Source organism: Callithrix jacchus, chromosome 4 (genome assembly GCF_049354715.1).
Source record: "Callithrix jacchus isolate 240 chromosome 4, calJac240_pri, whole genome shotgun sequence".
Taxonomy (NCBI): domain Eukaryota; kingdom Metazoa; phylum Chordata; class Mammalia; order Primates; family Cebidae; genus Callithrix; species Callithrix jacchus.
In genome coordinates, this window is record NC_133505.1 from 143,664,150 (window position 1) to 143,684,950 (window position 20,801).

The 20,801-nt window shown below is 36.3% G+C and overlaps 1 protein-coding gene across 3 annotated transcripts in view; it reads left to right on the forward strand.

The window, feature by feature from the left end:
* The window catches only part of PEX7 (peroxisomal biogenesis factor 7), an 86,709-nt gene that overhangs the window by 31,178 nt on the left and 34,730 nt on the right, over nt 1–20,801 (forward strand). For 2 of the 3 annotated variants that reach the window (XM_078370166.1, XM_078370167.1), the window contains exons 6-9: nt 2,600–2,706; nt 5,951–6,064; nt 8,264–8,319; nt 9,133–9,208. In XM_078370166.1, coding sequence (XP_078226292.1) covers nt 2,600–2,706; nt 5,951–6,064; nt 8,264–8,319; nt 9,133–9,208 — 353 coding nt within the window. The remainder of the gene's footprint in view (nt 1–2,599; nt 2,707–5,950; nt 6,065–8,263; nt 8,320–9,132; nt 9,209–20,801) is intronic. The other variant, XM_002747059.6, reaches the window with a different exon arrangement.

Here is a 20,801-nt window from a genome sequence, read left to right on the forward strand (position 1 = left end):
AATCCTAGCACTATGGGAGGCCGAAGTCAGTGGATTGCTTGAGCTCAGGAGCTGGAGACCAGCCTGGCCAATATGGCAAAACCCCGTCTCTACCAAAAATAGAAAAATTAGCTGGCCATGGTGATGTGCGCCCGTAGTCCCAGCTACTTAGGAGGCTGAGGTGGGAAGATTGCTTGAGTCTGGGAGGCAGAGGTTGCAGTGAGCTGAGATCGCACCACTGCACTCCATCCTGGAAATTAAAAGAATTAAAAGAATTCCCCCAGAATCAGCCAGCATTGACTGTTTGGCATTTGTTCTCCAGCAACACAAGGAGGCAGCAGCGTAGTGTGATTGTAAACTTGTGAAGTGCACATGCTGGGGACCCAGAGTGCCTGGGTTCTGGTTCCAGGTCCTGTGCTTCTATTGCTTACTATGCTGGGTGTTAGCTGCAGTTTCCTCGTTTGTATAGTACTACACAATTACTTTTTATATATATATCTAAATTCCTACTTTATATAGTTGTGATTTTTTAGAAAAAATATGTATAAAATGCTTAGAATAGTATGTGGCACATTGGAAGCACTTAATAAATATTAGCTATTATTTATGTTATTATTAGGGGAAAGAAATAACTTCTAATCATGGGTATTTTTTCTCATTTAAAAAAAGAAACACTGAGGGGTTACTGCTTATCTGGCACCATATTCACGCTGCTACCTTGTCCCATTTCAGCCTTACAGGGCAGTTGTCTTATTGTAGGTAGGAAACTGAAGATCAGCAAAGTAACTTGATTAAGCATCAGTGACCACAGAACGATTGAGCTGGATTAGAACCAAGCTCCGGAACTGCAAAGGCCCTGTTCTTAATCTCGGTGTTTCATGACTGCCAACACATATCTAATCTTTCTTAAGCAACTTCCAAAGAAGCTGGAAAAAAATTGCCTAGGATAGCTACATTTAGCTTAACAATATATGATTTAGAACTATAGGAAAATATATGGAGGTAAGTAAAAGATGCTTTAAAACGTTAGCGTTTTTATATACCATATTTGGCAGTGTCTGCTATGTGTTAGAGACCATGCCAGGTACTTTACAGAGACTTGATTAAATTCTTAGACAGCGCTGCATGTTAGGCATTCTGTGTCTCTTTTAGAAATGAGGAATCAGTCTTAGAGATATTACATATCCTAGGCAGGGTCCTATAACCACAAAATGGGATTCAAGACCCCACCTGCTATCACGCCAGAAACTACGTGTTTCATTACATGGAACTGGTTTTCTTCTATCATCAGTTGTTTATATTTTACTTTTGAGGTAGATATATGTATTCCGTATTTTATTCATCCTGTCATCCATCCTTTGTTTCCTTATAGTTTAGAAAAATTGGAGGTAAATAACATATAAAATATTTAATCGGGGTGACCATACAGTTAAGTAATGCAAACTATTTTTGTAATAATGCAAAGTGTAATCTTTAAATGTTTTTAGCTTGTTGGCCAGGCGCGGCAGCTCACACCCGTAATCCCAGCACTTTGGGAGGCCAAGGTGGGAGGATCACGTGAAGTCAGGAATTTGAGACCAGCCTGGCCAACAATAGTGAAATCCTATCTCTCTCTCTCTCTCTTTTTTTTTTGAGATGGAAGTTTGCTCTTGTTGCCTGGGTTGGAGTTCAGTGGCGCCATCTTGGCTCACTGCAACCTCCACCTCCCAGATTCAAGTGATTCTTCTGCCTCAGCCTTCCAAGTAGCTGAGATTACAGGTGGCCACCATCACACCTGGCTAATTTTTTGTATTTTTAGTAGAGGCGGGGTTTCATTATGTTGAAACTCCTGACCTCAGGTGATCTGCCCGCCTTGGCCTCCCGAAGTGCAAGGATTACAGGCATGAGCCATTGTACACAGCTGAAACCCATCTCTACTAAAAATACAAAAATTAGCTGGGCAAGGTGGCATGCATCTGTAATCCCACCTACTTGGGGGAGGTGCTGAGACACAAGAATTGCTTGAACCCAGGAGGTGGAGGTTATAATGAACCGATATCATGCCGCTGTACTCCAGCCTGACAAATAGAGCAAGACTCTGTCTCAAAAAATAAAATAAAATGTTTTTAGCTTTCTTTTTTCTTTCTTTCTTTCTTTTTTTTTTGTAGAAAAATACACCTATAGCTTGCCCACTAAAATACAGTATACTTGAAAAGTAAAAATTCTCCACTTTGGCTTGGTAGACTTTGCCTGCCTTTAGCAGTAAAACTGTTACTCTGTTGTTGGTTTCTAGTACAATACACTGAATCGGAGTGATCACTTATTTCCTAACGGGAGAATTTTCAGGGTCTTTCCTGCCTTAAAGAAAAATGTACCAGGTGTGGTGCGTGTTTAGTTATTTGTGTTTATCTCTGTGAGATTCAGTTTTCCTCCTTAAAGCATTATCACGGTGCACTATTACTTTTGTATTCCTTCATTTGAATAGTTCTTATACATTATTATGGTTTAAAAAATAAGTCTAAAGGTGGCAGTATCCTAACAGTGAAAGCCATGTAGTTTTACTTGACTTATCGTTATTAATACGTCACTGCACATTCAAGTGGTGTGACGGGAAATGATTAAGTCTTTCTTTTTTTACCAGGTGATCAGACTCTGAGAATATGGGATGTGAAAGCAGCAGGAGTCAGAATCGTGATTCCAGCACATCAGGCAGAAATCTTGAGTTGTGACTGGTGTAAATACAATGAGGTATAGTATATGGCTCTGTCCTGAGCTTCTGTCCTTCCTAATGTTAAAATGTTCTAAATTTTATTTATCTTTGTTTACGTGGACTTTGGTGGTGTTCCTGGACCATTAAGTTATATTCTGTCCCTTTCCTTTCTAATTAATAATTGTGACTGACCTGCATTAGCATTAATTGGATTTAAGTGCTCATAAAACAGGCAAAATAAGAAACAGAAATTCTCAAAGTTCAACAGTGCAGCCTTACTTGTTTGTTTTGGGAAACTGCCTTACCAATTTATGTAATTTTTTTTCTTTATTGCTCTTAACCCTGCAATTTTGTATCATCTTTTGCTTTTATTTCTTTTTCACCTTGCTAGTCAGGCTGTTGAGCTATTTGTAACTTGATTTTTAATTTGACAGTCCATCAGTTTTTAAATTTTTCTGTTTCATCTTCCTTTTTAAGCCTAACCAATTTTCATGCCTCTGTAAGATAAGTGTCCATGTGCAACTTTTTTAAAGCCTCAGTTAACCACATGAGCATATGAATTAAGAGATAGCAGTGGATTAAATATGTGTTAATGTACTATAGCCACGCACTGCATAACAACATTTCAGCCAGTGACAGATTGCATATATAACAGGGCCCCTAAGATTATAATGGAGCTGAAAAATTCCTAATGCCCGCAAAGACCTTCCAGCAGGACAAGATGTGGAGGTAGAAGACAGTGATGCTGATAATCCTGACTCAGTGTAGTCCTAAACTAATGTGTGTGTATCTTAGTTTTTAACAAATGAGTTTAAAAAGTTAAAAACAATTTAAAAATAGAAAAAAGCTTATAAGGATATAAAGAAAGAAAATGTTTTTGTAGAGCTGTACAATGTATTTGTGTTTTAAGTTTTGTTATTATGAAGAGTCAAAAAGTTAAAAAAAATTAGAAAGTTTAACAAAGCAAAAAAGTTACAGTAAGCTAAGGTTAATTTATTATTGAAGAAAGGAAATTGGCCCGGCAGGGTGGCTCATGCCTGTAATCCCAGCACTTTGGAAGGCCGAGGTGGGTGGATCACGAGATCAAGAGATTAAGACCATCTTGGCCGATATGGTGAAACCCCATCTCTACTAAAAATACAAAAAATAGCTAGGCTTGATGGTGCGTGCCTGTAGTCTTAGCTAGTTGGGAGGCTGAGGCAGGAGAATCGCTTGAACCCAGGAGGCAGAGGTTACAGTGAGCTGAGATTGTGCCACTGCACTCCAGCCTGGTGACAGAGCACGATTCCATCTCAAAAATAAAAGAAAATTCAAAAAATAAATTTAGTATACAGTAGTGTTCTAGGCCTTCACATTCATTTACCACTCACTTACTAACTCACGCAGAGTAATTTCCAGTTTTGTAAGCTTCATTCATGGTAAGGGCCCTACTACCATTTTTATCTTCCATACTATATTTTTACTGTACCTTTTCTATGTTTGGATACAGAACAATAGCCTACAGTATTTAGTACAGTAACATGCTGTATAGGCTTGTAGTCTAGGAGTAATAGGCTGTACCATCTAGCCTAGCTGTTGTAGTAGGCTATACCATTTAGGTTTGTATAAGTATACTCTGTGATGTTCACCCAAAGATGAAATTACCCAATGCCACATTTCTCAAGGCATATCCCCATCATTAAGTGATGCGTGACTGTATTTATGTCCCTGAAGTGGTCTGTTGACTGTGACAAATAGCTAAAATGTACACTTTGCTTTTTTCCCAGTTTTAAATTAATTAAAGTTAAAAGAGCAGTGTATTGGCAGAGTTCTTTAAATAAAAATAAGTTAAATAAGTTAAAAGAAAATATAATACATATGAAATGATGTTACTCAATCTAAACATTTCAGTGCTGATGACTACAGATTCAGACTCATAAATGAATTTTCATATTGGAAAATTAATTATGGCCCATATATCAGATGTTTGGGAATTCTAAAGAAAGATGCTGATAGACATTTGAACGTGGTTTATAAAAATTATTTTCTAATCACTGAAACTTTTCTTCAAATTAGCTTACACTAAAGCCCAACATATTCAGACAATGTTAGGTTGGTGTAAAAGTAATTGCAGTTTTTGCATTGATAGTAATGGCAATAACTTAAATACATTGCACCAACTTAATACATTGCTGTTCTGGGTTATGTGGGGTGGACTGAGTGTAGACCCAGCATTTGGCCTGTTCAGGCAGGACCTCTGGGTTCACTTGGGGTTCCAGATAGCAGAATTTGTAAAGCTGGGCTAGATAGACTCACCACTATTTGATTACATTTTTGGATATGATTAGATATTATATTAAGACTTGGTCCAAGAGGGTTAGAAACAATGATTAATTTTGATTTAGAGAACATGGAAAAATTTAATTCGTAGCGCATGCTTTTTCAGATGTCCCTAAATAAACAGACCTCTTGCCTTTTAATGCCTGGAAAAACCTCAGATTATGTTGAAATTTTTGTTTGTTTGTTTTTTAGAGCTGGGGTCTCACTGTGTTGCCCAGGCTGGTCTCAAACTCCTAGGCTCAAGTGATCTACCAGTGTCGCCCTCCCAAAGTGCTGAGATTATAAGAGTGAACCACTGCACCTGGCCTTGAAAACCATTTCTAATTTTTAATTTTATTTTTTTTAGAGACAAGATATTGCCCTGTTATCCAGGCTGAAGTACAGTGGGGCGATCATAGCACACTGTAGCTTTGAACTCTTGGGCTCACACAATCCTCCTGCCTCACTCAGCCTCTCAAGTAGCTAAAACTACAAGTGTGTGCTACCATGCCTGGCTAATTTTTTTAATTTTTTGTGTAGACAGGGTCTTGCTTTATTGCCCATTCTGGTCTCAAATTCCTGGCCTCAAGTGATCTTCCCACCTTTGCTTCCCAAGGTGCTGGGATTCCAGCGAAAACCTTTTGAAGAGAAAGCTGGGTTCATTTGTCAGATATAATTTTCAATCCTTTAGGTACTTCTGCCACTGCTGAAGGTGAATTAGAAAATCCACAATGCTCTTTGGAGCTATGCCTTTTCCAGTTGTGTGTAGTGTTCCATCATGTAGTTAAAGCATATTGAGTTCTTTTCCTCACAGGTCATATTAATTTTTTGCTATTAATATTGATACTCGTTATACAGCTTCTCAAAAATGACTCCTGGGTTCATATTAAATAATTATCAGAAAGTAGATGTTGTTTCTGGTAGAAAGCCTGCATACTGCTCTGCCAAGATGTCACGGTTTATTTTTCTCTAAACTGTTTTTAGAATTTGCTGGTGACAGGGGCAGTTGATTGCAGTTTGAGAGGCTGGGACTTAAGGAATGTACGGCAACCAGTGTTTGAACTTCTTGGTCATACCTATGCTGTTAGGAGGGTGAAAGTAAGTTTTCATCTTTTATTTTATATGTAGAATAAATTTATATAATCAGTGAAGCATATATTAAAAAGTGTTCTGGGTTTAGGGATTGAAGTTACTAATTCTTTTTTATATGTGTTTTTGTTACCCAATTAATATTAAAAGCTAAAATTAGGTAAAAATATTTGAATAATTATTGAATGAATTTGGGCAATGTAGACATTCAATACTTAAGGTTAAATAAAAATCTTTTTATCATTCTTTCACCCCTAATGTATTATTTCCTTTAATATTTTTTTTAACTAAAGTAATTCACTTTTAGTATTATGTTCTTCGTAAGTTTCTAATTAGTGGGAGTCTCTTTACCTTATAGAAACAGGTCTAAAGAGATGGTTAATACTTTCTTTTTCCCAGCATGATAACATACATGACTATTCACAAATGTTTGGGATATAGAAGTTTTTTACTCTGTGAACAGCAGAGAATGAGGTAAATTTTTAATGATGGTCCCAATACATTTCTCTGGGTATAAGATGACTTAGGTTAGTTTCCTGGCTTTTTTGTTTAGGCAATTTCTGCTAAATGACAGTGGAAAGCATTTTGTTAAGTGATATCTCCCCATTTCATTCTTTGTTTTTTACATTAAAGGTAAAAAAAGTACCTTACTGATTTTAAAAAATAAGATAATTATATATTATTATCCCTACTATTTTAAAAATTCTATTCTTTTTTCCTTTTCTTTTTTTTTTTTTTTTTTTTTAAGATGGAGTCTCACCGTATCACCCAGGCTGCAGTACAGTGGCACAATCTTGGCTCACTACAATCTCTGCCTCCTGGGTTCAGGCGATTCTCCTGCCTCAGCCTCCTAAGTAGCTGGCACTATAGGTGCATGCCACCATACCTGGCTAATTTTTTTGTATTTTTAGTAGAGACAGGGTTTCACAGTGTTGGCCAGGCTGGTGTCAAACTTCTGACCTCAAGTGATCTGCCTGCCTTGGCTTCCCAAAGTGCTGGGATTATAGGCTGAGTCACCATGCCTGGCCAACAATTCTAAATTTTTAGTTATATTAATATTTTAAGTTTCACTGACCGCAGTGCAACATAGGAGACACAGTGCTCTGTGCAAATTTAACAAAACTTTGTTTTATGTGGACAAGTTTTAGCAGGTTAAAAATATTCTCTATATTTCAGAGTGATTCTTAGAATGAAATAAGGTAATGTAGTGAAAGTGCTTAAGTGCTAGTCAAATGTAGTTATATATCTGTATTTAACTTAAAGTGCTGGTAAGACAAACACTGAAGAAATGTAATTGTAAAGGTCAACTTATTAAGTACGTTTTTATTTAAAAGACATTACTTGTCTTTAAATTTGCTTTTTATTCTTTATATAATTTTTCATTAGCTATAATATACAAATAACAAAAATGTCTTAAAGCTGTTTTTATTTTAAATGTTTATTTTGATAGCTTTAATTATAGCAATCATAATATATATTTGTAAAATTGGTAAATAATGTCATTATTTATTTGTACTATTATATTTCCCTTATATTTGTAAGAATCATTTTTGTTTGTTTGCTTTTTTTTTTTTTTTTGAGCCGAAGTCTCTCTCTGTCACCCAAGCTGGAGTGCAGTGGCGCGATCTCGGCTCACTGCAACCTCCGCCTCCTGGGTTCAAGCAATTCACCTGCCTCAACTTCCCAAATAGGTGGCATTACAGGTGTGCACCACCATGCCTGGTTAATTTTTGTATTTTTATTAGAGACAGGGTTTCACTATGTTGGCCAGGCTGGTCTCGAATCCCTGACCTCAGGTGATATGCCCTTCTCAGCCTCCCAGAGTGCTGGGATTACAGGCGTGAACCACTTCATCCGGCTTGTAAGAATCATTTTTGGATAGTCCATATGAAGTTGTATTTAATTTTTCTAGAATAGCAACACTTTGGGAATATTCTAAATAAGTTCTAAAAGACTTGAGGGATAATTTTCTTTGGAGAATATAAAAATGTTTTTCCTGAAGATGGATACTTAAAAGGCCAGAAGACTTTTGCTGCAAATTAAAAGATGTATGTTTTGGAAAAGCGTAATTTTAAGTGACAGCTCTGACTAAACTTAAATGTATTATGATGTTTATGGAATGATCATAGAAAGCAATGTTATAATTACAGCTGACTTCAAAAAGGTTTTTTTTTTGGTTTCTTTTCTTTTCTTTTTTTTTTTTTTTAGTTTTCCCCATTTCATGCTTCTGTGCTGGCCTCTTGCTCGTATGATTTTACTGTAAGGTACTGTGACTTTTAATACGTTTCATTGTGAAATACCAGGTAACATTTGCATCTTTGCAACTTTTATAAAAGACAATGTGATTACTCTTACTAACATGAAAATAATCTGAGATGGGCGTATTTAAATATTTACTAGAATTAATATTATATTTTTCCTGTTTTCATGATCCGGTCACATATATGAGTACATTTTTTTTTCTTTTCAAATATTAGCCTGGCTATTATGTGTAAAAGCTTTGTTTCTAATAGATGGTAACACTTTCCTAAACCATAGCTTGCATAGCCAATATCTTGTAAATTTAGATTTAGAAATTGGAAAATTTCATTTTTTCAGGTCTAATAATATGAGTCTTAGGCTAAGATTGCTTAGATGAAAAACAGTGAACATGAGTTTGTTTGTGAATGTAGATATATGAATGTATATGTGTATATATGTGCATGGATATATATGAGTGTGTGTGGGTATGTGTCCCTATTTATACTTTCAGTTACAGTTCTACACCACACAGGATTCATTTCTCCTTTCCAAATGTTTAATTCTTGACTTCCATTTTATTCACAGTGTATTTTCTTACATGTTAAATGCTGTCTGTAATGCTTAAAAAGTAGTTTAAGAATTGCAAAGCCATACCTTTGAAAAAAAGAATCTTATTAATTAGAGCTCAGCACTTGCTTAGAATTTTTTGTCTTTAGTTCAGATACTGTATTCAGAAATTACTTAGGTTAATTCTCCTCTTCTGTGTTAGAGTGTGGTTATGTTATTCATTTGAAACATAGTTTGATTCCTTTGTTTCTGTTTGTATTCAATTTTAGGGTTTTCCTCCAATCCTTGTTGATTTTGTCTAGGCAAAACATTGACCTGGTTTCAAAAATCAAGATGTACATAAAGGTATATTCAAAAAGGTGTCATTTCCCCCCTTCTATTTCCTCAGCCTTTCTGTTTTATTCTGTTCTATACTCTGTAGGTAACTAGTCTTGCTCATATATGTAGACATAGATATATATATTTTCTCATTTCCCCCTTTCTTACACAAAGAGTGGAGTACTTTGGATACATACTCCTTTAAGTTTTGCATTTTTCACTTAAAATATATCCTGGTAACCATTCCATATCAAATAAATCATTCTCATTCTGCTTAATACACCATTGTGTGGATGTACTATAGTTTATTTGGCTACCCTCCTATGTATGGACATTTAGCTTATTTTCAGTGTTTCATAAATAGTGCCAGAGTGAATGATAGCTTTGTGTGTATGTATATTCATATTACTAGAGAATTAATATCTGGTGTTCCTAGAATTACAATTGCTGAGTTAAAAGGTAAACGTGTAGTTTTGTTAGATATTACTGAATCTTCATCCATAAGGAATATGCCAATTTTGATACCCAGCAGCAATGTTTGAAAGTACCTGTTTCTTCGCCATCTAAAGATCGTTGATTCATTAGGGTTTTTCAGGTGCATGATCATATCACTTGCAATTAAAGGTGGTTCTACACCTTCATTTCCAATTCTGACACCTCTAATTGATTTCTCTTAAAATTGCCTTCAAAAATACCTCTAATACAGTGCTCGATAGTTTATAGAGAATATCTGATTCCTAATATTAGTTCAAATGCCTTTAGTGTTTCTCTATTAAAAATAAGATTCTGGCTTTAATGTAAATTATATATGTTTACTTGTTTGTCATGCTGAGAAAGTATGCATGAATTCCTATTTTCTTGAGTTTGTCTTTTTTTTTTTCTTTAATCAGGAATGGATCTTAGTTTTGTTGAAGGCTTTTCTTCCCCCCTGGCATTTATGTAGATAATCATGATTTTTCTTCTTAGAGCTATGGCTGTGATGTATTATATTAATGGATTGAACCAACCTTGCATTCCTTGGCTGTCTCTCATGTTCTTTGTGTATCGTTTTCTAACCATGTTGTTGACTTATGTTTGCTAATATTTTATTTAAAGCTTTGCATCAGTATTCAAAGGTGATATTAGTTGTAGTTTTCTTTCTTTTTGTTTATGTGTCTTTGTTTTACTTGTTTCATAAAAAGAATTAAGACATTTTCCTTCATTTCCAAAGCTCTGGAACTACTTATACAGTATTGAGGCTATTTGGTCTTTGAATCCTTGGTAGGATTGCGCTGTAAAATTATCAGAGCATGGTGCTTTTTGTGGAGTGCTTTCTTGATAACTTCATTTCTTTTATAGAAATTGGTCTCTTTAAACTTTGTATCTCGAATGGGATCAATTTTGGAAATGTCCCTTGCTTGTAGGTTTTCAAATTTATTTGTACAGGTGTCTGTAAAGGGATGGGTGCAGTTGCTCATGCCTGTAATCCCAGCACTTTGGGAGGCTTAAGCGGGTAGATCACCTGAGGTCAAGAGTTTGAGACTAGTCTGGCCAACATGGTGAGACCTTACCTCTACTAAAAATAGAGAAATTAGCCAGACGTGGTGGAAGGTGCCTGTAATCCCAGCTACTTGGGAGGCTGAGGCAGGAGGATCACTTGAACCCGGGAGGCAGAGGTTGCAGTGAGCTGAGATCATGCCACTGCACTCCAGCTTGGGCAACAGAGTGAGACTCTGCCTCAGGAAAAAGTAAAAAAAGATGTCTGTAAACTAATCCTAGGAAACTAGGATTTCCTCTCTTTCAATTGTTTTACTCTTATTATTTCTGATGTTGTATCTTTATAAATTCTTTTTTTCATATCTAATGGTATGTTTATTTGTTATTTTTCTTCAGCAGGTAGAATTTTAATTTATTAATTAGAACTACTTTTTTTTTGCCAGGTGTGGTGGCTCATGCCTGTAATCCCAGCACTTTGGGAGGCCAAGGTGGGCAGATCACCTGAAGTCAGGAGTTTGAGACCAGCCTGACAATTGTGGTGAAACTCCACCTCTACTAAAAATACAAAATTATCTGGGTGTGCTGGTGCATGCCTGTAATCCCAGCTACTTGGGAGGCTGAGGCAGGAGAATTGTTTGAACCCAAGTGGTAGAGGTTGCAGTGAGCTGAGATCGCGCCATTGTGCTTCAGCCTGGCAACAAGGGCGAAACTTGGTCTCAAAAAAAAAAAAAAAAAACTACTTTTTTCTATTCTCTAAATTATTAATTGCTACTTTTATTTTTATTATTTTTTTTTTGGTACTTTTTATTGTTCTTTTTTTCAGCTTCTTGAGCTGGGAATTTATTTTTATTCCTTCATTTTGTTAATAAAGTGTTTAAGGCTATAAATTTTTTTCTGGTTATTTTCAAACAATAGCCCATAAATTCAGATATATAATGTTTTCATTATCATTTTAAACAATTTTTTAGTTCTGTTTATACTTGCCTTTTCTTCCAAGAGTTGTATAATAGGAAATTATTTAGTTTCCATATGAAAATGCCTTGTAACTTAAAAAATTTTGTTAATACTTTCTAGTTTTGTTGCATTAAAATCAGAGAATACTATTTTAGTCATTCTGTTTTATGGAACATATTGATATTTGGGGGAAGTGGAGCCTAATAAATGATCAGTTTTTGTGAATATTTCATTTGCAGTTGCGAAGACTGTATATTCTCCATTTTCAGGCAATAAAGTTCAGTATATGATCATAAGCTTACAAATTGATTATGTTGTTTAGGCCTTCTGTATCCTTTCTTATTAATGGTCCAGTTAGTCTGAGAATGGTGTGTTACTGAGCATGGCGTGTTAAAATCTCTTATCATTAGCAGGCTTCTACATCTCCCTGCATCTTTTGTAGTTTTTATTTTATAGAAATAGATGCTGTGTTTGTGGTATGTAGATATTATAATATGTATATAGTGAATTGAGACTTTTAACATTAAAGAATATCCTTCTTTGTCACAGTTAATGCTTTAAGTTCTGAGATACATGTGCAGAATGGGCAGGTTTGTTACATAGGTATACATGTGCCATGGTGGTTTGCTGCACCCATCAACCCATCACCTACATTAGGTATTTCTCCTAATGCTATCCTTCCCCTAGCCTCCCAACCCCTGATAGGACCTGGTATGTGATGTTCCCATCCCTGTGTCCATGTGTTCTTATTGTTCAACTCCCATTTATGAGTGAGAACACAGTGTTTGGTTTTCTGTTCCTGTGTTAGTTTGCTGAGAATGATGGTTTCCAGCTTCATCGATGTCCCTGCAAAGGACATTAACTCATCCTTTTTTATGGCTGCATGATATTCTATGGTGTATATATGCCACATTTTCTTTATTCAGTTTATCATTGATGGGCATTTGGGTTGGTTCCAAGTCGTTGCTATTGTGAATAGTGCTGCAATAAATGTTATGTGTGCATGTGTCTTTATAGTAGAGTGATTTATAATTTTGCAGGCATATACCCAGTAATGGGAATGCTGGGTCAAATGGCATTTCTGATTCTAGATCTTTGAGGAATCATCACACTGTCTTCCACAATGGTTGAATCATTTATACTCCCACCAAATTAAAAGTGTTCCTATTTCTCAGCATCCTTTCCAGCATCTGTTGTTTCTTGACTAACGAGCGCCATTCTGACTGGCATGAGATGGTGTCCCATTGTGGTTTTGATTTGTATTTCTCTAATGACCAGTGATAATGAGCTTTTTTTCATAGGTTTGTTGGCCACATAAATGTCTTCTTTTGAAAAGTGTCTGTTTATATCCTTTGCCCACTTTTTGATGGGGTTGTTTGTTTTTTTCTTGTAAATTTGTTTAAGTTCCTTGTGGATTTTAGATATTAGCTCTTTGTAGGATAGATAGATTGCAAAAGTTTTCTCCCATCCTGTAGGTTACCTCTTTACTCTGATGACAGTGTCTTTCACTGTGCAGAAGCTCTTTAGTTTAATTAGGTCCCATTTGTCAATTTTGACTTTTGTTGCCATTGCTTTTGGTGTTTTTGTCATGAAGTCTTTGCCCATCCTATGTCCTGAATGGTATTGCCTAGGTTCTTTTCCAGGGTTTTTATGGTTTTAGGTATTACATTTAAATCTTTAATCTATCTTGAGTTAATTTTTGTCTTTAGTTAATTTTTGTTTAAAGTTTAAGGAATGGATCCAATTTCAGTTTTCTGCATATGGCTAGCCAGTTTTCCCACCATCATTTATTAAATAGGGAATCCTTTCCCCAATGCTTGTTTTTGTCAGATCTGTCAAAGATCAAATGATTGTAGATGTATGGTGTTATTTCTGAGGCCTGTGTTCTGTTTCATTGGTCTGTATATCTGTTTTGGCACCAATACCATGCTGTTTTGTATGGTATTAGCCCCTTTTGACAAAGGGCTAATATCTAAAATTCACAAGGTTACTGTAGCCTTGTAGTATAGTTTGAAGTTAGGTAGCAGGATACCTCCATCTTCATTCTTTTTGCTTAGGATTTTCTTGGCTATACAGGCTCTTTTGTTGGTTCCATATGAAATTTAAAGTCGTTTTTTTCTAATTCTGTGAAGAAAGTCAATGGTAGCTTGATGGGGATAGCGTTGAATCCATAAATTACTTTGGGCAGTATGGCCATTTTCACGATATTGATTCTTCCTATCCATGAGCATGGAATGTTTTTCCATTTGTTTGTGTCCTCTCTTATTTCCTTGAGCAGTGGTTTGTAGTTCTCCTTGAAGATGTCCTTTACATCCCTTGTAAGTTGTATTCCTAGGTGTTTTACACTCTTTGTAGCAGTTGTGAATGGGAGTTCACTCATGATTTAGCTCTCTGTTTGTCTATTATTGGTGTATAGGAATGCTTGTGATTTTTGCACATTGATTTTGTATCCTGAGACTTTGCTGAAGTTGCTTATCAACTTAAGGAGATTTTGGGCTAAGACATTGGGGTTTTCTAAATATACAATCATGTCATCTGTAGACAGAGACAATTTGACTTCCTCTCTTCCTATTTGAATATCCTTTATTTCTTTCTCTTGCCTGATTGCCCTGGCCAGAACATCTAATATTGTGTTGAATAGGAGTGATGAAAGAGGGCATCCTTGTCTTGTGCCAGTTTTCAAAGGAAATGGTTCAGCTTTTGCCCATTCAGTGTGATATTGGCTGTGGGTTTGGAATAAATAGCTCTTATTATTTTGAGGTATGTTCCATTAATACAAAGTTTATTGAGAGTTTTTAGCATGAAGGGATGTTGCATTTTATCAAAGGCCTTTTCTGCATCTCTTGAGACAATCGTGGCTTTTATCATTGGTTCTATTCATGTGATGGATTATGTTGATTGATTTGCTTATGTTGAACCCCCATATTTAAACAATTTTGTTGAACCATTTTGTTCTATGTATGTCTCTTGTATAGAGCATATATTAGGACTTTGCTTAGTGAACAAATAAACAATCTTTTTATTAGAATATGTAAGTTTAACTCATTCATATTTTTTTCTTTCTTTTTTTTTTTTTTGAGATGGAGTCTCACTCTGTTGCCCAGGCTGGAGTGCAGTGGCAGGATCTTGGTGCACAGCAACCTCCACCTCCTAGGTTCAAGCAATCCTTCTGTTTCAGTTCCCCTAGTAGCTGGGATTACAGGCATGTACCCCCATGCCCAGCTAATTTTTCTATTTTTAGTAGAGATGGGGTTTCATCATGTTGTCCGGGCTGGTCTTGAACTTGTGACCTGAGGTGATCCACCTGCCTCAGCCTCCCAAACTCATTTATATTTCTTGATAAAAATGTTTAGCATCAAATCTGTCATCTTTTATGTTTTGATTATTATTTATATTTTATTTGCTATGTTTCTGTGTGTGATGGTTTTTTTGTTGTGTTTTGACTTGGACTTAAAATTTTTTTTTCTTTGACTTAAAACTTTTGATATTTAGATAAGTTTTTATGTGTTTGTTTTAGTGATTGCCTTTGGTGTTACAACTTTTTTAATGCCTTTGTAACTGTTCTTTAAAAATTAACCGTTTATTACCTGGTTGTGAGTTTTTCATTATATTTGTGTTAAATCCCACCTTTTTTTAATACAATAAGCAATGAACTTGTTCTTTCTTTTTTTAATTTTCCCTTTTCCATCAAATTTTGTTTCATTTATGCTTTGTTAGAACATGCAACTTTAACATATATCACATATTACATTATATATATTATATAATATATAATATATAATATAATATATAATATATATATATATTTTTTTTTTGAGATGGAGTTTCGCTCTTGTTACCCAGGCTAGAGTGCAATGGTGCAATCTCGGCTCACCGCAACCTCCGCCTCCTGGGTTCAGGCAATTCTCCTGCCTCAGCCTCCTGAGTAGCTGGGATTACAGGCATGCGCCACCATGCCCAGCTAATTTTTTTGTATTTTTAGTAGAGATGGAGTTTCACCATGTTGACCAGGATGGTCTCGATCTCTTGAGCTCATGATCCACCCACCTCGGCTTCCCAAAGTGCTGGGATTACAGGTGTGAGCCACCGTGCCTAGCTCACATGATATATTTTTACTTGGTTTCCACCTGTGTTTTAGTCTTAGACATATAATTAAATATATTAAATGCTCATTATAAATTCTTTTGCCTAAGTTTCCCCCATTATCTGATACAGTTTATCTTCTAGTAGATTTCTCAAGAGGGACTGATGGGCATAGAATTCTCGTGAACTCTCGTATGTTTAAAACTATTTTTCTGTAGCCTTCCTACTTGAGGATAGTTTAGCTAAATATAAACTCCTTGATTTACATTTCTTTATTTCAGGTTTTTGAAAATGCTACTACATTTTTACGTTGCTTTCTATGTTGTTTTTGAGAATTCTGATGCCAGTCTAATTCTCTTGTACTTGGAAGTTGTTTGGCACCTGCCCCTTCCCTCCTTCTCGAGACCCTGGGGAAAAAAGAACCTTTGTTGCATTTTAGTTTTCCTTGCTGCAGGCTCAGTGAGCTCTGTAAGTATATAGATTCAGGTCTTCCTTTATTCCCAGAAAATTTTTTGGATTATAATTTTAAATAGTAGTTCTACTTAATTGTTTAATTTTCTGTGGAATTCCAATTATATATAAATAAATGCTCCTTTACCTGTATTCTCTGTCAGACACTTTCTGATACTTTTTCCTTCTTTCTTTCTTTATCTCAGTTTCATTGTCTTGGTTGTTTTTCTGCTGTCCTCAATTCCCTTACTATGATTTTGTGTGAATCTGTTCTTCTTGGGCCCCATGTAATTCTGTGATTATTTGTGAAATGATTTTGCCTTTTTTCTTGTGTTTCTTTCTTGGGTTCAGTCACTTCTGTTTCAGTTCCTTTCTGTTTTTGTCCACTTCTTTTGTTTTTGAGTTCCTGATCAAGGGTTTTGTTGTTTTTTTCTTCCATGTACCCAAATGCTTGCTTGAAGATATTTGATTCTGTTTAGAATATGACATCGTTTTCTACTTCACTATTTTTTTAAGGAAGTTTTTATCAGATGAATTGTTGAAATTCTTGTAACCATTTATTTCTGTATGTGTGTGTTTTAAATAAATAAAGACTTTTTGTCTATATCTATGGACAGGGTTGATGGTTTGAGGTTGGCACCTTTTCTTCCTTTTAATTTTCTTTCCCTGCTAAGTTATCAACTTTCCAAGATCACCACCCTGTATCCAGTGTACCTTAAAATCTGTGATCTAGGGCCGGGTACAGTGGCTAACGCCTGTAATCCCAGCATTTTGGGAGGCCAAGGTGGGTGGATCACGAGGTCAAGAGATTGAGACCATCCTGATCAACATAGTGAAACCCCGTCTCTACTAAAAATACAAAAAATTAGCTGGGCATGGTGGCGCGTGCCTGTAATCCCAGCTACTCAGGAGGCTGAGGCAGGAGAATTGCCTGAACCCAGGAGGTGGAGGTTGCGGTGAGCTGAGATCGCGCCACTGCATTCCAGCCTGGGTAACAAGAGCGAAACTCCGTCTCAAAAAAAAAATCTGTGATCTAGTCTTTATTATCCCTTTTTCCCGTATTTTCACTCATAGGATACACTTTCTCTTTCTGAAGATGGTTTTAGATCAATGTTAGAACTAATTCTAGCTCCTGCCCTCTCCATTCCATTCGGTGTTCCCCAAACTCTCCTTGCCATTCACACAGGCTTGCAGCTAGAACAGGGAAGAGAGCTCATTAGGGGTTCTGTTTTTACTTTTCTTCTTACAGTTAATTTGAAGTTTGGATGTGTGGAAGACCTGAAGTTTGTGTAGTTTTATTTGTTCTCTTTGTTGTTCTGTATTGGCTTTTGTGAGAATATAGTAACAGTTTTGGATTTATATGGCCTCATTGCCTAGACTACCCAAATCTCCTCTCTTCTCACTTCTTAGTTCGCATTTGACGTGGCACAGTCTACATAACTTTGTTTGTATAAAACGTACTTCTAATAGCATAAATACAACAATGCCTTGAGATGTATTTCATGCCTTAACATGGTTTTCTTGACTCATTCAATATAAGCAGGCAGACAGCTGGGAAGCATAGTCACACAGAGGCTCCCAGTTCTCAATTAAAAGAGTACTATCACCAGGCTTTTGTTTGTTTGTTTGTTTGTTTTTAGTATTCTGTATAAAATAGTAAGTGGTGATTATAGAGTTTTCGGTTTGGGAGCCAATGAATGGCAGCACAACAGATGGGAAGAAACTGGAACTGTGGAGCTAGATAATTGGCTGGAGGTTAAGACTGTGTATGTAGATTTGGACATCATTAACTTACTAATAATTCAATCCATAAGAATGAATAAGCCAAACGGAGATAAGTGTAGAGAAAGAAGAACAAAAAGGCAGTTCCTTCAGGAGGGAATTAATGTTGAAAGGAAGGAAGGAACAGACCCCCAAGGACAGGAGGAAACCTTAGAGCATGCAGTAGTCACAGAAGCTATGAGAGGAGGAGCTTTTAACAAGGTTTGGTCAGCCAGTAATGTCAGGTTCGCCATATAGGTTGAGCAGGATGGAGAGAGAACTTGGAATCTTCTCTTACATATTGTCACTCATGGGTTCAACAAGATTTCCACATACAGGATCTAGTTCTTGGAATTCAAACACCTTTCTGGCATTTGAAGCAGGAGGCTTAAACTGAGATGAGACATTACTCTTTTGGTGATCTTATATTTGGTATTCTTAACAGTTTTAATTGGGACATCTTAAATCCATTTCAGTGCTTTGTTTCTGATTAAAGAGAAAGACCTAATGACTACTGATACTTTCTTTTCAGAATTGTCATTATGGTCTTAATCCTACTGGCTGACCACTCCCTGTTTTATCTATGTATTTAAGTACCCCTAAACACCCTGTTGGAAAATGCCTTACTTTTGTAAGGCATTTGTGATATGTTTCAGGAATGTTTGTTAAGACTGGATGTGAACTACATTTCTTAAAAGCTTCGAAGTATCAAACCATGCTCAGAATCATCATAGTTTTTGGCTCTCAGGTATACTTTTCTCTCCACTGTTAAGTGCTGAGTCTCTGAGCAAGGACAAGGAGTGGGGTATAGCTGTTTAGTCCCCCTTGGATGGAGGCGGTGTAGGTCACGGTCCCTGAGACATGCTGTAAGATCAAAGGCATCATAGCTATACTCTTAAGCACTTGGAAAAACTGAGAGTTATAGTTCAGTAGCAGGAGATCTTTAACATAAGGTTAAAAAGTTATTTGAAAGCAATGATCCTGTATAACTTAGAGTCCAGGTTTCTTTTATTAATATGTAATACGGCAACTAGTGATATCTGTGCTCACAAGGTGACAAGGTGATTACAAGAATTATATGAGAAGACGTTCTTAAAAATACTGTGATTATTCTTAATTGCTTTTCCCTCTCTCTTTTTTTCTTTTTTCTTGGAGACAGAGTCTCACTCTGTTACCCAGGCTGCAGTGCAGTGGTGCTGTCTTGGGTCATGCAACCTCTAGCTCCAGGGTTCAAGTGATTCTCCCACGTTAGCCTCTTGAATAGCTGGGACTGCAGGCACACCTTGTGTGTTTAGTAGAGATGGGGTTTTACCATGTTGGCCAGGCTGGTCTCAAACTCCTGACCTCAAGTGATCTGCCCACCACAGCCTCCCAAAGTTAGCCACTGCACCTGGCCCTTTGCCTCTCTTCTAAAGCCATCTTTCCAACCCTATTCCCTGAACATTCAGCAAAAGATCTTCCCTTTAAAATAGTAATAATAATCATAGTAATAACTATTGTGGGACTCAAGCACAAATTATCTTAATTTCTAACCCAGGCCTGCAAATTTTATCTAAATCTGTACCTCATCCTTCCTCCTGTTATTTAGAACCCTAGACATGAGTGCTTTTGATCCTTATACTTGTTTTCTTCAGGACCTTACACCATGAAGTGATCTCTTCTCTACCAACATCTCTCTGTATCTTAGTCTCCAACTCTCTACTGACTTTTTCCTCAGCCTGTAACATTTTCCTTCATCCTGCATTTGCCTTTAACTTCTCTGTTATATTTCTCTTTGTTTCTTAGCCAAACTTTTAGTGTCCCCATAAGCTTCCATTTACCAGGGCCAGTTTAAAGTCTTCACTGTCCCAGGGTACTTTATGTTGGCGGTCTTACCCCAGATCATTTGAGCCTATAAAATGGATCCACATCACTGATTAAATAGGGTTAATTATTTTGAAAAGATTTGTGTGCTTTTGCTTTTGAAGTGATTTGGCATTGAGTAACTCACTTACGATTGATTATGATTTCTTGGCAATCATTATGCTTGCTAAAGAATTCATGTGAAGTTTAAAAAAAAAATCTAACCTAGAAGTTGTTTCCAAGTGGAATGAAATGTTTCTGAGTGCCAGGTTTATCAATTAATAATGTTAATTTATTAATTTTTAATTTAATTATTTTAAAAGTTTAATTTAAATGTTCCACTCTTAGACATTTCTGTAGACCCTTGAAAGCTTATAGGCGAAGCACTTCTGGTTCTTCCTAATGGCACAACTGGCTTCAGTCCCTTTGTCTTTATTGAAATTGCTCTGGCAAGTGCTGCCAGGACCTCTGTAAAACCAAATCCAGTCTGCTTGTCAGCATTCGTCATGCTGAACTTTTTTCTGTTTTACGCTGTCGATCCTACCTTCCCTTCTGGAAACTCCTTGTCCTAGGGATTCCATGTTCTTTTTCGTTTATTGTTTTTCTTACTCTCTGCTGACACTTCCTTCTTATGGTTCATCATAGAATCCCCTTCTCTTCCCCTTAAACTTGGTCGTCTCACTTTGGTTTAGGACTTTTTTTACGTGATAATTTAAATTATCTAAATGATAATTTCCAGCCCCCTTCTTCTAAGTCTGGCCTTCCTTGAGGGCCTTAGGCCTGCATATTCAGCTGTGTCTGGACACAGGCACCTGAGTGTCCAAACAGGAATCTCACTGAACTCTTTCTTTGCTTATTTATCTGTGTTATTTATCTCAGTTAATGGGAACATTATCCCTGTTCAAACAAGCCAGAAACCTGGAATTTTCCTTTGTCTTGAAAAATTGGTAAACATTTCCCCAAAATGAAGTGGAGTATGCTTCACAGGCAGTATATAGAAGCAATGTTTTTTTAAAAAATATAATTTTAATTTTAACATACATTGTAGCTACTA